General features: G+C 37.3%; 1 protein-coding gene across 2 annotated transcripts in view; it reads left to right on the forward strand.

Annotated features, from left to right (window-relative positions):
- The first annotated feature begins 6,089 nt into the window (after positions 1-6,089).
- LRRK2 (leucine rich repeat kinase 2) overlaps positions 6,090-16,670 on the forward strand; it is a 56,907-nt gene continuing 46,326 nt past the window's right edge. For both annotated transcript variants that reach the window (XM_053462545.1, XM_053462546.1), the window contains exons 1-6: positions 6,090-6,179; positions 13,190-13,399; positions 13,647-13,732; positions 14,233-14,342; positions 14,749-14,837; positions 15,365-15,499. In XM_053462545.1, the coding sequence (XP_053318520.1) occupies positions 13,264-13,399; positions 13,647-13,732; positions 14,233-14,342; positions 14,749-14,837; positions 15,365-15,499 (556 nt within the window). In that variant the 5' untranslated portion in view covers positions 6,090-6,179; positions 13,190-13,263. The remainder of the gene's footprint in view (positions 6,180-13,189; positions 13,400-13,646; positions 13,733-14,232; positions 14,343-14,748; positions 14,838-15,364; positions 15,500-16,670) is intronic.

Genomic DNA, 16,670 nt, shown 5'->3' on the forward strand with positions numbered 1-16,670 from the left:
TTTTACAGCAAAAATAAATTTTGCAGTAAAAATGCAAGGCGCTCCAGGGATGAGATGGTTACTCACGTACCGCACAGGCTAAATGGCTGATTTTAATAGTATTTGCAGTTCATCAGGATTTCAAAAATTGCCTCCCTCTACCGTTGGCTAAATTTAACCCCATGATCAAAGGGATCATGGGATTAAAAATTAGTATCGGCCATTTTTAAAAAGGGAATGTGACTTTTTATAGCTATATGATCACTGTGGTAACATTGCCTACCACAGTGATCATTTAGCTAGAATACTTAAACTTTTTTTTTTTTTTAAGTTAAACTACTTTATGTTTAAATATTTTTTTTTACTTTTTTTTACATTTTTATTTTTTTAACTTAATATTTTTTATTCTTTCACAAGCTATATACCGTTGGAAAGGTGAAGTAATTACCTTTCCAACGGTATATGTTGGGGGTCTGTAGTTGCTTAGATACAGGCATCTAAGCAGCATGCCCCCATACCTCTTTAACTGACAATTGTCAGTTGTTAATAAAGTTGTGCGGTGACGTCATTGGGCGGATCGGGTGGCCCCGGTGATGCCCTTCAGTTTCAGGGGCAGATCGCCGGGGTAGGTGGTGATGGAGGTCCACAGACCTCCATCAAGGTAAGACAGTGCTAGTGACGGCATAGTGCCGTCGTTAGCACCTGACTGGGACTGCTAGTGACGGCACCATGCCGTCGTTAGCAGTCAAGGGGTTAAAGTCCCATTGCGGGACTGTCCTGGGTGACTCCAAATTTGGCGGGGGGCAAGGAATATCCTAGGGGGGGAAATTGCCCCCCCTTGCCCTGTAGCGACGCCACTGACTATAGTAACCAAAAGGAATTGTCCAATGAGAAGTATAATGTAATTTGTTGCTATAGCACAGCTACATTTTAAATCTTGCACCCTATTAAATGAAAATGCAGGCAATTGCATGTAAAGCTAGTATGAGAAGTAAATCAACCCACCCACCCATCTTCATCTATATCTCACGTCTTTGTTTACATACATAAATATTTCCTATCACATAATCATCTACTGAACACTAGATCAAAAACTTAATAAATCATAGTGATTTATTTTATAGTAATCAATTTAACCTTAAACTGCCAAATGACTGCAGTTAAGCCATATGCAGTAGGCTGTAGAGTAACACAATTTGTATTCTGAACAAACCTCTGACCTTCAATCCCTGAACACAGTGTTCTTTATAAAAAAAAAAGTGGATGTGCAGAAGACAATAATAGTGCTTATGTTGCCATATTTTACTTGTCCTGAAGTTAACAATGTTTATTACACTGGCCTACATATAGATATACCGTGAAGAACAATGGCAACCTCGATGACAATAACAGGCTTCCTCCGAATGCTAAGGAAGAAAACCATCTGGGACATTCCGGCATTTTCTTTATTCCAGTGTAGTTAACCAAATCCTTTAAGCCCATGTGGTCATTTTTGTTTTATCTGGAGGCAAGCAAACACAATGAACCTGTGAAACAATTACAGAATTACAGTTCTAAAAAAAGTAGAGGCTAAGAACTGAAAAAAAAGAGACACTCTGATCCAATTAGAATGAGCGTCACAGTTGTTTTAGTGAAAAGACCCTAATCTCAGCCTTCTTTTTTTCAAAAAAGTAGCCAAAATGTCAACACATGGCAATAAATACTTAAGTATCCATATGCTTTGTTTGAAATCACACTAAGGGTATACATAATGCAGATTTAGAAGCTCTACTTAGCTTTTTATGCAAACCAGCATACTACCACTGTTAGGGTCCTGTAAACAAAGCTTTCATTATAGAAAATGGGACCCAGGTCAAGCTTCTCCCCCATGTTGCCTGAAGACCAATTGTTCCTGAGTGAGAGGGAGGAGCAAGTCTGTGAAGCCACTGTGAAGACCTCTCCCATAATAAATCCTCTTACAATTACACTATTAAGTTATGACATCATATTCCAGCATTCACACACTGGGGTTTCCCAGCACATACCTCAAAAGAACAAAATAATTCTACACAGATGCAACGGCATTAACACAATCCTTAGGTTAAATTATTTCTGTAAACCATGGCAACTGCAGTTTAATGGTTAACCATTAAAATATGCAGAAAAAAACACTTGATATTTGGCATATTTACAGCACTGTTCAGATTTCAGAACATAGAATTGTGCTATTTAAAAAGACTTGTCAGAATAAAGAAAATCTTCAATTTCCAAGCTCCCTCCAATCTGTACGCCTGATTAAAAATCTACTGTGGTAAGACAGGCTGAAGGCTTTGTGTATTGGAGCAATTAGTATGATAAAAACAATGCAGTGTGTAATGAAGCAGCCAGCAAGAAAAGTGGAACACAATTTGTCTGATCATGAAATGGACATGTTTGAGTTGACCATTTTATTCTGTTCATAGGCTGACGTGTTCTACGGTCTGTATGTATATTGTTTTGCTAACTACGCTGAATAAAAACAAAAGGAAATAAAGAACCATTGTACTGTGTAAGATACTGCAGAGTTAATTTGCTGACTGTGATGAAACAACTTTGCCACACATCCTAATTCATAATTTCTTTTTAAACTGAACATCTTTGAAGAAAAATATTTTGCAATACAAAAGTGGAACAACTGTGGTGCTCAAAACAAAAGCTTAACTACACTGTGGTCTCATACCTCCTTCCTTGCCAGACCTTGCCAAGGCATCCTGGCATTGGTAGGGACTGGGTCTTTGGCAATGCTACCAATTACTTTAATAATTATTACTAGACATGTTGTAAGTGTGTGCCGAATTTCCACATGTAAAATTTCCTGGTTACATATAAATACACATAAACATGTCTGAAATTTAGGCATGATTAATGATGCATTCCAAAAGGCAGCAGTTTTGGATCAACAGAGTATATAAATGGTGTAGTAGCCAATTGAACAATGTTTACAGGATTTTTTTGTTAAAGTAACACTCCAATGCCATGAAAATACATATTCCAGTCCAGCTCATATTACTTTATTGAAATTAGTGTATGCACTTTCATTTTTGTAGGAGTTACAAATTTAGACTCTGTCCCATTTTCACCTCCCCCTTCTTGCTGTTACTAAGCGGTAGCACAAGGTGGCTCAACTTTCATACTTGTGAGTTGACCTCCTACTGAAGGAACTGAGAGTTCAACTCATATACTTAAGAGGGACTGCCAGTTGGCTTTAAGGTATGCAAGCTGAACGCTCACGGCTTTAGTGGAAGCAGTTAGGGATGAAGAAAATGAAATGTCTCCTATAGCTTTCCATAGCTTTAAAAATAAAAATAGACTGCAATGCACAATAACCCCTTTGAGTGATAGGAGACAGTAGGTTGCAGTTAATGGTTTATATTCAGAGCAAGGTCTTGTTACTAGCAAGTTGCCTTAGGGATTGGTACGAGGGCCAAATGGCAAGTGTAAGGAAATTAGAAGTATAGTTAACAATGTGGCAGCTGGAGTTTAATGTTGCTAAGTGTAAAGACTCGGGGCATAAATATAGTATTGGGGACAACTGAAGAGTGAGACTTGGAAGTATTTTCTTCTTAATATGTAAATGTAAGCAGGCAATGTAATAAAGCTTTGCAAAAAGCAAGCAGGGTGCTGGTTTGTATAGCGAAAGGCATTAGTAGCAGGTAGAGAGAGGTGGTTCTGCCACTTTACAGATCTCTGGTCAGACCTTATTTAGAGTATTGTGTACAATATTGCTATACTGAAGAACGATCAGAAGAGGACCACTAAAATGTTAAATGGTTTGCAGGATACCAAGGAAGCCTAAAGTAGTCAATCCAGGGTTTTCTTTTAAAGATCCACTTTGAGGTCTTTTATGACCCCAGTGATATATTTTAGTACAAGGGAACCCCTGTGTAGCTGAGGTTCCCCTGTACAGCAATAAGGGGAGTACCAAAGGAGCCCCCTGATGTCTGAAGCTCTGTCATAGGGGCTGCAGCATACCAGCATGCACACTGATTACACATCGCAAGAGATCATGGACATTTATTGTTTACAGTGTAGTGGAGGCTATTGATGAGCAATGAGGGGAAATGCACCGATCAGTAGCTTCTCTAGCAATAGAAAAAAAAAGTTAGCTAACTAATCAATGCCGGTCCAAGCATTTCTTATAATATTCAATATTTTTACGTGCAAGTCATCATTGTTACCAACATAATTATATTTTAAATTAGAAATGTATAAATCCTTTTAAAAAAATGGAAAAGAATTACCTATTACACTACACTGTGTATCAATGTGTCTGCCCCTATGTATGATCCCAAAATAATTACCCCATACTAGCCAGTCGTTAAAATAGAAATTAGCTTCTGCTACAGGAAGAGCTTGAATTTTTTATGTACTCTTCTTCTTTCAACAATCTCAGTGAATTCTCATCGCAATCACAAGGGGGACCACTGCTACTGCTTGCCTGGGATTCCTCCACTACCTTCAACAATATTTCCAACCATTGGGTGAATTTCTGCCAGGATCAGAGGTGTGTGTGTGTGGGGGGGGGGGGGGACTGCTGTCCATCTGCCTGCACTTTTGTTTGAGCAGATGCCTGGAGCAATCATGTAGGCTTAACTCTTTGATCACTGGTTTAATGACAATCGCATCCCAGCTGCCATCAGAAAATGGTTTCATACAATATTTTTGTTCAACCCCTTGAATTAAAGCTGACAGTCTGCATTTCAATTGCATCTCGGTTGTTTCATTTCAAATCCATTGTAGTGGCATATAGAGCCAAAATATTTCCATACATAACTATAGTTTACGCGGGATATTTTGATGTCTTGTGTGGTTTAACCCTGAAACCCAAGTGTGTCTTGTTAAACTGTAAAAAAGTGGCTGTGTAATGCTGACATACCACATACACACTTTTTGGACACCACGCCATTACACAACCAGGGGCTTATATGACGCTGCATTCTACACACACGGACATTAATAGGTAGTAGGTTCCCTTTTGACTCATTTAGAAAGGCATTCCACAAGATTTTGGAGTGTGTCTATGTGATTTTTTTTCCCAATTATCCAGTAGGGCATTTATGAGGTCAGACACTAACGTTAAATAAGAAGGCCTGGCTCCCAATCTCCATTCCAATTCATTCCAAAGGTGTTTGATCAGATTGAGGTCAGGGCTCCGTGGGCGACCTTCAAGTTCTTCCACACCAAACTCATCCAACCATGTCTTTATGGACCTTGCTTTGTGCAATGGGGCACAGTCATGCTGGAATAGAAAAAGGGTCTTCTCCAAACGTGGAAGCATATCACTGTCCAAAATGTATTGACATGCTGAAGGGGACATACCAAGACATTTTATAATGCTTACATTAAAATAAATTAAATAAAAGGTATATCAGGTGCTTCTAAAACCAGGACAAATACCTATATATATATATATATTCATTTTCACTAGCTATGTATAGTTTTTATTGGTGAAATGTGGCATTTTTATATATATATATATATATATATATATATCGATTAAAATGAAAGGCCTACGTGCCCTGAAAAAAACAATATATAACGTGGTTGACACTAAATGACAGGGGAGGAAAATATGACTAAAAACAAGTTAGCAAAAAAAAGAGAAAAAAACTTCAGTCTTTAAGAGTAAACATGTATAAAACAGTCTTAGTCCTTAAGGGGTTAAAGAGGCTGGAGATAAATAATGCTGTCGCCTCATAGTAAAGCGTATGTGAAAGTGATCAAGCGCTACATCTGGTTGACTACAGTACGCCGTTAGCGCCAACTAACTGCGTTGCCCTCTGTCAACAGCGCACCCGCTCTGCATACCGAATGCCGTCCATTTGTGCACACGTTTTAGGGACTCCCACCCCACACGCGTCATTACCAGTTCAACAAATAACCTCACGGCCGAAAGAGGGTTAACGCAAGTAGGAACATCCCTTACCCACTCCTAGCGACATCCCTTACTCCCCTCCCTAATAACCCGGGTGGGACGTTACAAAGGTAGCAGACACCAATTAGAGCACAGGATCATGTTTGCTTCCATATGAATGACATGACATCTATCCAATCACGTGTCTTAGGTAGCCTTCCTCTTGAACTTCACGTTGGAGTTCGGTGTTCTGTGGATTGTTATGTTTGTCGCAGTGTCAAGGCGGTGGGACGTTCAACGGGAAGTTAGTCGTCCAGCACCCTACTAGGTACGCTTATATTTTCTATTTCCTGATGGCATGAGATCTTCATGTGTGTTTCTTTTTTAATACCTCTATTATTGGATGTACCCTCTTGAGATTTAATGACAGTTGTGGTAAAACCTTGCAAATCAGATCTGTCTTTCTTGGAATTTCCTTTAGCCTGAAATCAACATACTGTGTTTACAATCGTTTTATTCTTACATCTTAGTTATAAAAAAGTGAGATATTATCTAAATAAGCTGCGAGTGAAACTGGCATCTTATATTCACAGACTGGAAGGAAGAGGAAGGAAGGATGTAAGAAAATGTATGGAATGAAGGTCTTGTATGCTGTTATTTTGTGGATGTAGTGTGGCCAATCGTATCGAGAGGAAATGTGTGTGTGTGTGTGTATATATATATATATATATATATACACACATATATGTAAACACACAGAATTGAATAAATTACTATGATTAATAATTATTAATATTACTATTTTTATTTATTGCTTTATATAGCGCCATCATAATCTACAGCGCTGTACAATGGGTAAACAGGACCTAATAAGTAGTGTACAACACCTTTGACTTTTAGAAACTAGAGGTGATGGACCAGCTGCGTTAGTATAAGTATTGTCCGAAGGCAGGAAAGGTGAGCTAAAGGAAGATGGGAGGGCATTAAAGCGTAAGTTCGTAGAAGTTGGTATTGAGGACCGAAGGCAGGGGGAAAGATGGATAGGCCAGGCGAGGGCATTCCAGAGGATAGGGGTAGGCCTTGAGAAATGTCTTAAATGTGCATGAGAGCTAGAAATCAGAACATAGGACAGACGGAGATAATCGGATGAGCAGAGAGACCGCATAAGAGTGAATTTGGAGATGAATGAGGAGATGTACATAGAACTGCTTTGAAGAGCTTTGAAATAAATTCTGAAGCACACAGGCAGTCAGTGAAGAGACTGAAGGGAGAGATGTTAGTATAACGATGGGAGAGGAAGATAAGTCCGGCAGCAGCGCTCATGGTGGATTGTAAAGGAGTGGGATGGATATGAGGCAGACCAGCTAAGACAGAGTTACAGTAGTCAAGATGGGAGATAGTGAGGGCATGGATAAGAGCCTTAGTGGCATCTTGTGTTCAGGAGGGGAAATTAAAGGAATATGGAGACGGCAGTTTTCTGGAACAGAATGTGTGAGGTGAATGAAGGGTTGAAGTCAAGGCAGCAAGTTTGTGGTGACAAGGAGTTTATGCTTTCCACATACTGCTGGATAGCATTATAGTGAGCATAAATAAACGTTTTACTATTTATTATTATTATTATTATTATTATGTTTTATATAGTTCCAAGAATTTACGCAGCACTTACAAGATACATTCAAGGGGTATGGCAAAACTAGAATTGACAAACTAAGGCAAATCGATACATTAGGTAAAGAGGGTCCTGCTCACAAGCTAATAATGTAGAGATTTATGTACTCTCCATGGCAGAAAGTGTGTGCTGTACATGGAACAAAGGTGATATTTTGTGCTATTACAGATCTGTAAATATAATCCGTACTGGTTTTTAAATCAGAACTGTAATGGGCACAAAGAACATCTCTGAAAGGTGAGGGAATAAAAAGCATTACGGTATACTATTTTGCAGTAACTTAAATGCATATTAGTTTGTGTTATTTTGTTGCTTTATTGCTTTCAACATTTTTACTGACTTGTACAGGAGATTCACCAAAATACAGAATGTATCTATATGTATGTGTTTGTGTGTGTGTTAACACAAAATGGTGTTTTAGAGTAACAAACTTGAGTATATGTTTATTGACCTGTCTTTTTATTGACCTGTCTGTTATGCCCTGGGACTCATGTTCTGTGACCCTTAACACTGAATGCTAACAGGATAATCCTGCATACGTTTTTTACTCTTTGTGTTTTAAGCATTGCTAGAGGGAGTTAAGGTTTAAACAAAAAGTGGTGCTGTGCTGTGATCTGGAAACATAGATATTCTAGCTAAGAACCACCAAACAGATGTACCCTAAACTGATTATCCTAAACTGTTTCTTGACTAATGTCTTGAATTAACTTCTTTAACATTAATAACTCTGGCACGTTACTATCTTGATATTGTGTACAAAGAGTCCTTCAAATGGATTTAGGGAGTGACCGTAATATGTGCTGTACTGGAGGAAATGTGATTTCATATTCAGAATTGTAAATTCCCACTGCAACACCTCCCACTTCACGAATTTAACTGTGGAATGTGACGTGAATGTGAAGTTCAACTGATAGGCAATGTGGAAGGCATTTTTAACATAAAAACGTATAGAACATACTGCATTATTCTAACAGATCATATGCTTCTTCCCAGTCAATCTCCTTGTAATCCTCTATGGCTCCAAAGTGTATGTGGCCACTCAGGTGAAATAAGCCCAAAGGCTAAAGGTTAAAGTGTTTCCTCTTAGTGGATGTAGACATGTGGTTTATACATATAATGAAAAGCAGCACTTCTAATTAGCAAGATGTGCCCTATGACTACCCTACTTATAGCAGTAGTTATTAGAATGAAAGTACTTGTGTTCTTTTACTTATTTTAACAATTAATGGTGAAGCACCTAGTTAATGAAGAATTTGTGGAAATATAAGACAGTGCCAACAATCAAATGAAGGTTCCCTAAAAGCTTAAAAAAATGTACAAAATGCCAAAGAAGAAAAAAGTGCTCTGTGTCTAAATTCAGTACAATTTAAAGCATAGTGAAATCAACTGTGACATAAATATACATACTTAATAATGTATCCTCAGTGGTCTACAGTAAACCTCCAATTTGTATGATATGTAATATAAACAGATACAATAATATTTAGTGTAGTATGTAGTAAATACAAATAATTATGTTAAAGTTAATGTGGTTCCACACACACACTTTCCAGAGCGCACATCTGCTCTGGGGTATGTAGTACTTTTTGTAGGCGGTTCTGCCCTAAAGGGGTGGACATACATGCCTCCTGCAATAGTACATTTAAAAAGATGTAACTACACTCTCTGAAATGTCTATTAATAATCACAGGATGGTGTGAATAAGCAGTAGTTTTTCAGTCCTTGTTCTTGTTTAAGGTACAAAGCATACAATGCATTTCACCAATAGCGATGTTTCCTGTTAGTTAAATATGTTGGGGGAGCTGTGTATGTTTATGTTACTCTATGGCAGGGGTGTCCAAGTTTTTTCTGCAGTGGGCCAGTTCATCAGAATTGTATACGTGCGATGGCCGCACTCATTTTTCACTGTGAGAAAATATGGCCTTTAATAAAATATGCAGATTAAAATAAAGTAAATGACACAAAACCTTTACTTTTCCTCTCACTGATTTCTGGGCCAAGAAAGTTTTGTGACTACAAATTCAGGATTCTGGATAAGTAAAAATGAAATAGTTCTATTTATCCTAGGGATACACCGAAATGAAAATTCTGGACCAAAAACCTAAAATTCAGGGTTCACTTAGCCGAAACCGAAAACACCCCCCCTTTAAAAATAATGCAAAAATCCCACACTTTTAATAAAAGTAAGTTACACACCAATATTGTACAAAAAATGTAATAACAATGTTATCTCAGGCATACCCAGATTCCAGCATGTACTGGTTGGCTGGGCATGATAGGAGTGTGATTGCTGTCAAAATCATATATACATTAATATTGTTATTGTATTTTTTGTCAAATGTTGGTGTGTTAACCACACTTTTATTAAAAGTAAGTAACGCACCACAATTGGACAAAAAAATTCAACAATATGACTTGGCATTATATGAGTGTGATTGCTAACATCAATCACACTCCTTTTATACCCAGGCAACCAGTTAATGCTGGAACCTAGGCATGATGGGAGTCAGCCTAGTCATGCTGGTACAGGGTGGCTGTATGTGCAGACCCCATACTGCTGGCAGCATCAATACACAAGGGGGGCAGCTAGCCAGGTTTCAGCATGTACTGGCTGACTTGGCATGATAGGAGTGTGATTGCTAACAGCAATCACAGTCCCATCATGCCTAGGTTTCAGCACTTACACATCCATGCTATCACATCACACACACACTAATTCATTCATTCACAATTGCACTGCAGCTCTCTCGATGCCGCTCACAGACTTCAGCAGGGGGCGCGGCCTCCCTCTGCGTTCTCTTGTACTGCACAGAGGAAGCAGGACTGGAGCAGAATCATGTGATGTCACGTGTTCTGTGTTGATTTCCGCTTCCTCTGTGGAGTACGCATGTTGGACGCCCCTGCTCTATGGGTATGTTAATGTTACCAAGTGTGTATGTGTAAGTATCTTTTTTGTGTGTGTGTTAGTATGTGTATTCAAAAGTATGCCACTGTGTATACAAAAGTATGCCACTGTGTATGTTAGTATGTGTGTATATGTGATTATTATTGTGTGTGTAAGTATGTCACTGTGTGTGTATTTGTATGTATGTTTGTTAACGAGTGTGTGTGTGTGTGTGTGTAAGTATGATAGTATGTTAATGGGTATATTTAAGTGCATGTGTGTATGATAGTATGAGTTTTAATTGGTATCGCTGGAAAAGATTCTACATAAGCTTCCGTGTACCAGAAACAATGCTTGCGCTCTCAAAAGCATTGTTACAATAACATATTTTTTCCCCCACTAGTTTATTTAAATGTTCCAGTGCTTCCTCCAGTCCATAAGGATGACTATATGAGTCGGTTCATGCTTTGTATTAAATCCTCTTTGTAAATCTGTTTTTATTATTCCTGGACGATTTATAAAACAGATTGTTGTCCGGTCTAAGGCTTCACCATTCACCTGGGTGTAGCTTTGATGCTTGAGTCATGATTATGAGCACATGATGTATTTCTATAACTTTTCTTTTTGACAATTATATGGATCTATAAAGGGACAATAAGTTGTTTGCATACAATGATCTTGTATAATAGCATGTTTCATTATGTGTCAGAGTCTTTACTGAATAAGCATCCATCTACCATAAATTTGGCTCAGTCATTTGGTTTTGCCATTGATTTTTCTTGGAGTATCTGCGTGTCATGCCCAAGGATTAACAAACTTCAGATTGTTTAAAGCTGTGATTCATAAAAGGTGACTGTTGATATTTTAACATGTTAAAATTAAGTTTACATTGTCCGCCTGGGGTTTCTGCCTACGGGATGGCCCATTACCTGTTGGGGTTTCCCTCCTCCTGGTTATTTGCACTACACGTTACCATGCTCTTGTTTACCATGCACGGTCCTGAATTTTCCTATGTCGCCGACTCCGGGCCTTTTTCTCCTGATTGTCTCCTCCTTGCCACCTTGGCTCGATGAGGCCTGTGATTTTCCGCAATACTAGTAATGTCGGTATTACTTTTTGTATGCACATGTTCCGTGTTACATTTGTTAGTGAACAATGATGTTTATGCAAATCGCACACCATAAAAAAAAAAAATTCTGGCGTCCGGGCGCCGCTTTGCTCTGACCTGTATGTTTCTGCCTATTATGTCATATGCTGTGCCTGGATGTCAATAAAAATCTTTTAAATCGAAAAAAAATGAAGTTTACATGTTCAAAGGTAGAACCAGATGAGTAGTTAGATGCAAAAGTGATAATTTAGTATTGATTGTGATCATTTAAATATAACATTTGATCTACATTTTCAGTATGGCCATGGCACACAATAAGGACTGCACTTGAATTAAGTCAGTCTCTTTTCCTGTAGCCCAACCAGGAAGTCACATGTGTTTCTCAGCATCTATCAGACCTTATTTCATTTATGTGATTTTATTAAAATCTAAGGTTAGTGAAAATTATAGGGTTATAAATGATAACCAACATTCATTAATAAGTGTCAGGGTTGGTTTAAGAGCAGGGGTGCTGCCAGGCAGCCTTATCAGGTGGTCTGCATTAGTAGGTAAGCAGGACCCCCTAGATAGAGACAGAAGCATGAGGGTGCAAGTGATAAGGGTCGAGGAAAAGACATAATCAGGAACAGTCCAAAAGGTCAAGGCAGGCAGCAATAAGACAAAAGTATATCAAGCAGACGTCAAGGGCAAAGGTAAACAGGGCAATCCAAGAGGAAAGCAATAGGTCAAATACCAGGCAATCCAAAGAAGACAATGTGGTACAGTAAGGAGGGTAGGTTTGGAGGCTGGAGTCCACGGACACACACGAACCAAAGCTCTGGAACACTGGAGCAGTGTGGAAGAAGTTTGTGTGTTTTTTATCGTGCTACAGTTAAGCAGTCCTCCCCCATATTGAGTTAGGCCCCTCGGGATCAAATGACATCTGTGCGCATTGTGATTATCTCAAAATATAGATTTTTAGTTAAGTAGTACTACATTTTGAATGTGAAATTGATGTTTAGTGCTGAGGAAGTGCTGAGCATCCTGTGCGTGCATAGACCTCTGATTCTTCTCTTTAGTTTCACTTTCCAATCTGCATTGGGATGTAAGACAATTTACCTTACACATTTCACTTTTTCCTTCTTTTAAAAGGAACTCCCGCTAAATGCTTTATCATTAATGTCAGATGAAAAATACATTTTCAAAAATATTGTGTCAGTTTTTCTTTTTAGCAGTTATAGTTTTGCATAATATAATGTTTTCAGGTAGCGGCATGTTAACAGTTTGTTTTTGTTCAAACGATCTTATCTTAGCCAAACCCTATTAGATAAACAGTAGAATGTCTCTGAGTTAATCACCCAACTGGATACTCTGACTAATGAAAGTCTATGGAGGAATGGACCTCCTTAGCATTGCCGTAAAGATTCAGGTCAGTGTGGTGTTTAAGCAGGAAAAGTCACCCAAAATATCACAAGGCGATAAAGTTTAATGAGATAAAACCATTTTTCGTTTATGGCATTTTAGAAACTTCATTTATGGAGTGCTCACAAGATTCCCATGGTTGTGTCTGTCTTTGGACTACAAGAGACTCACACACTCATATACTCATACATGTATGTCTGTGAATAATTTTACCTGCATGAACTGGCGTGCAGTACCAACAATTATATAAAATTTTCCCTTTAATATTGTTGTCAGCCAAGGAAAAGGTGAATGACAATGAGGAACCTAGATGATCTTGTGAAGAAAATATACGCTTAAAACCAAAAATCATGAGCAGCATTGTGGAACTCGAAGAAAACGTGAAAAAACTTGTGGTTCGTCTCAAGAACATTGAAGAGGGAAAGCAGGTTGAAACAGTGGTTCAAATACTAGATGACTTATATGTTCATACCTTTTGTGACTATGGTAAGTATTACATTTAATTTATAAAGTGCCACACGATTCTTTATTGTTATTACTACGAGGGAAGAATAAAAAATGACCAGTAACATTAAAATGAACAATACCATGAACAGACTTAAGACATACTAGTACAGAAGAAGAAGCGGGCCCCACTGTCCTAAGCTTGCAATCTAACATTAGTTTTGATATTGTTTTGTATGTTAATTATGTGTAAATTACTTGTTAAATTGTGATTTCTTTTTAACACCAGCATCTGAAATATTTCATGACAAAAATGTGCATTTGCCCCTACTACTGGTTTTGGAATCATACATGAAGGTGGCAAGAATACAAGAGGTAATGTGTAAATTAGAAAATAGCTATATTTACATATTTTGTAGTCTGTGTACAAATATATTTTATACTGATAGTTTACTTCCTCTGTGGCAAAAAATCACTAGATGTAATCCAAACATAACTTAAAAACATATTTAGGCTGTTTCTAAGTCCATTGTTCATTTCTCCGACACGGAAATAAGTTAACTAAACTACTGAGTTATTCACCCTGAAAGGACATCATGAAAACCATGATGTTGAGAAATAGGCTTTTGAACTTTTCCAAGTGTAAAGCTAATATTGATTTTTCAGCACAAGTGCTCAAAAATCTATGCAATTGTACAGAGTTGGTAAACTGTTTGTTAATCATTAGTGGGCATCTTGTTTGAGGTGCCGTTGATTTGTGTAGGTCTAGTAATATTGTGTGTAGAAAGTATTGACATCAGTAATAAAATAAATATTATAATTATTGAAAATGTTGTAATATTTCCTTTATAACTTTTAGATGTTCTTTTTCTCAGATCGGATGGTCTCTTCTATACAGACTAATAGAAGTTTGCCCCTGTACCTTAGATAGCTTACAAGCACCGATTGAACTTGGGAGTGAATGGGAAGTACTTGGTGTTCACCAGTGAGTTTTTATTATTCATTATCTGTAAAGATGTCAGCTAGGGAAACTAGTCCCTATACCTTTCCTTTTATATTTATAAGCAGCTGTATTTGGTTATTGCACTTTTGTTTGGCTAATCTTATGGCCATTTGTGATACTATAAAAATACAGGTGTATAAAAACTTGATGAATTATATAAGTGTGTAATAATGGAATACAATTGTATACATTAGCATTTCGTTAATTTCTTATAAAAAGTATACAGTATGATTTTAATTACATGTATTGTATTGTTACAACTATAGAATACCAAATTTGTTTCTTACACATATTTGAAGTGATGCTGAACGTACTTGATAATCCTGGGCTTTATTTGCAAGCCTGTGATTGATTTATCCTTACCAAAATAATCATGTTTTCTTTCTAGACAAATTCTCAAAATCCTGTCAACCTATCTTCCAAATGTCAATGTTCTGACTATTGGGCTGAGAGTTTTAAATAGCATCCTTGTTTCAGGTATTCATTTATTCCTGAACTGTTAACAAAAAACTGAGATTGTCTACGTATTAATCCGCTTAAAAAAGTTTAAATACAACTGTTGCTTTTGTTTTATAACAAAGTGTATCATTTGAATACCAATGAAATTATATTAATAAATCGGAGCCACATCAAGGGAGATTAGATTAAAGCTATGATATTCCTGGGGCCCCTTCACATTGTATACTCTATACTTGGTGAAGAAGTAGGGTGTGTGTGGCTGTCTTCTGGTTAATAAGGGATTTAATGATCCGCTTTGGAGAATAGACAGAATGCTGTATACAACATTTCCATTATATATTATCTCTCTATTGAGAAAGATTAAAATATAATAAAGTCATGAGAATTAACATAAATTAGATATGTGAACCAATCTTCGTATGTGCTGCTTAGTCAAACAGTATTGATAAGGGGCACCATATGCATTTGCATGTTATTTTATAAAGTGGTACTTTTTAAAAAAAGTTTAGTTTTGATTTACTGTTTTCTCTGCCTTCTCCATGCAGATGTAATTAATTTTATGCTTCTGGATCATGAAGCAGACATTTTTTTGTTGATTTTTGATGCCATGAAAATGTTTCCTGATAAAGAAGAAATTCAGATATATGGATGCCAAGCTTTATATCAACTCTTAATAAAAGGTACACCATAGTTTAACATATGTATTGGTGCTAATGAAGATAATGTTTGATCTGCTGTCTGGACTAGTGTTTGTTATATTAGCCTAATCTGTTAGACAGACTCAGTGATTTATCATACTGCCTTGTGGTAAAAAAATAGAATGACTAAAAGACATTCAAGATATTACATGACTGACAACTATGGCAGCCTCCAGGTCTGTAGACAAAGAAAGTTCCTTCGAGCTAAATTAACCCTTTCAAGACCGGGACGCACCTGGTACTTCCTGGTCAAAGGTCACCGCCAGACCGGGACGTACCAGGTACGTCATCGATGATGCGCGATCCAGCGTCGCTATGAACGCTGGGGTTGCGAGGGGCGGCTGCTACTCCCCTTCAATTCCATGCATGTGATCGATTTGAAGCGAATCACGAGCATGGAATTAAAATATTTTTAAAAAAATCTTCAAGTGAAGACGCAGTACGCAAACACCGGTCCTGCAGGGGTTAAATAAAACCATTTCTAACCTACATTAGTATATACATCACTATATTTTATGCTGAAGGCAAGAAGTTTTTCTATGGGGTTTCCCTTTAATGAGCTCAGTGGAATAGTATTTATTTTGTATATCTACACCATTGTAGAAAGTTGTAAAACTTTTTCTTTCATAGTAAGTTGGCAACTCTTGCCTTTATAGAGTGCCCTGTTTATTTTCTTCAAAAACAATACATTTATTTATATAGCAAGTAAAGTTCTGGATATAACAATTATATTACTCAAATATGTATACCAAACCATTAAAATGCCATTGATCAGATCATACATGAAAAAAACCCAATATATATTAATTTGTAAACATAATTAAACTTCAATACGTTTAAACTGTTCTGCATTTTGGAAACACTTTTGTTTGTAATCGATTTCAACATATTTCCTTTGTGGGCATACGGCATGAACATAAATTACTTAATTTCAAAAGTACACTTGTGACTCACAGGAATTAACCATAGTATGTGTAGTTTTTATTGAAAATCCGCCATGAGCATTTCCATGGCTGTTTGTTCAAAGCATTAAGAAAGGGATATTAGATACTAGATCTTAGTCAGCTTGAATGGTGCAGCGTCTCCAAAAGCAAGACCAGCTTAGGGCTTTAGTTTAAATTTTGCCTCATTGACCTACTGTCAGAATCAAGGT

This window comes from Spea bombifrons, chromosome 4 (genome assembly GCF_027358695.1).
Source record: "Spea bombifrons isolate aSpeBom1 chromosome 4, aSpeBom1.2.pri, whole genome shotgun sequence".
NCBI lineage: Eukaryota > Metazoa > Chordata > Amphibia > Anura > Pelobatidae > Spea > Spea bombifrons.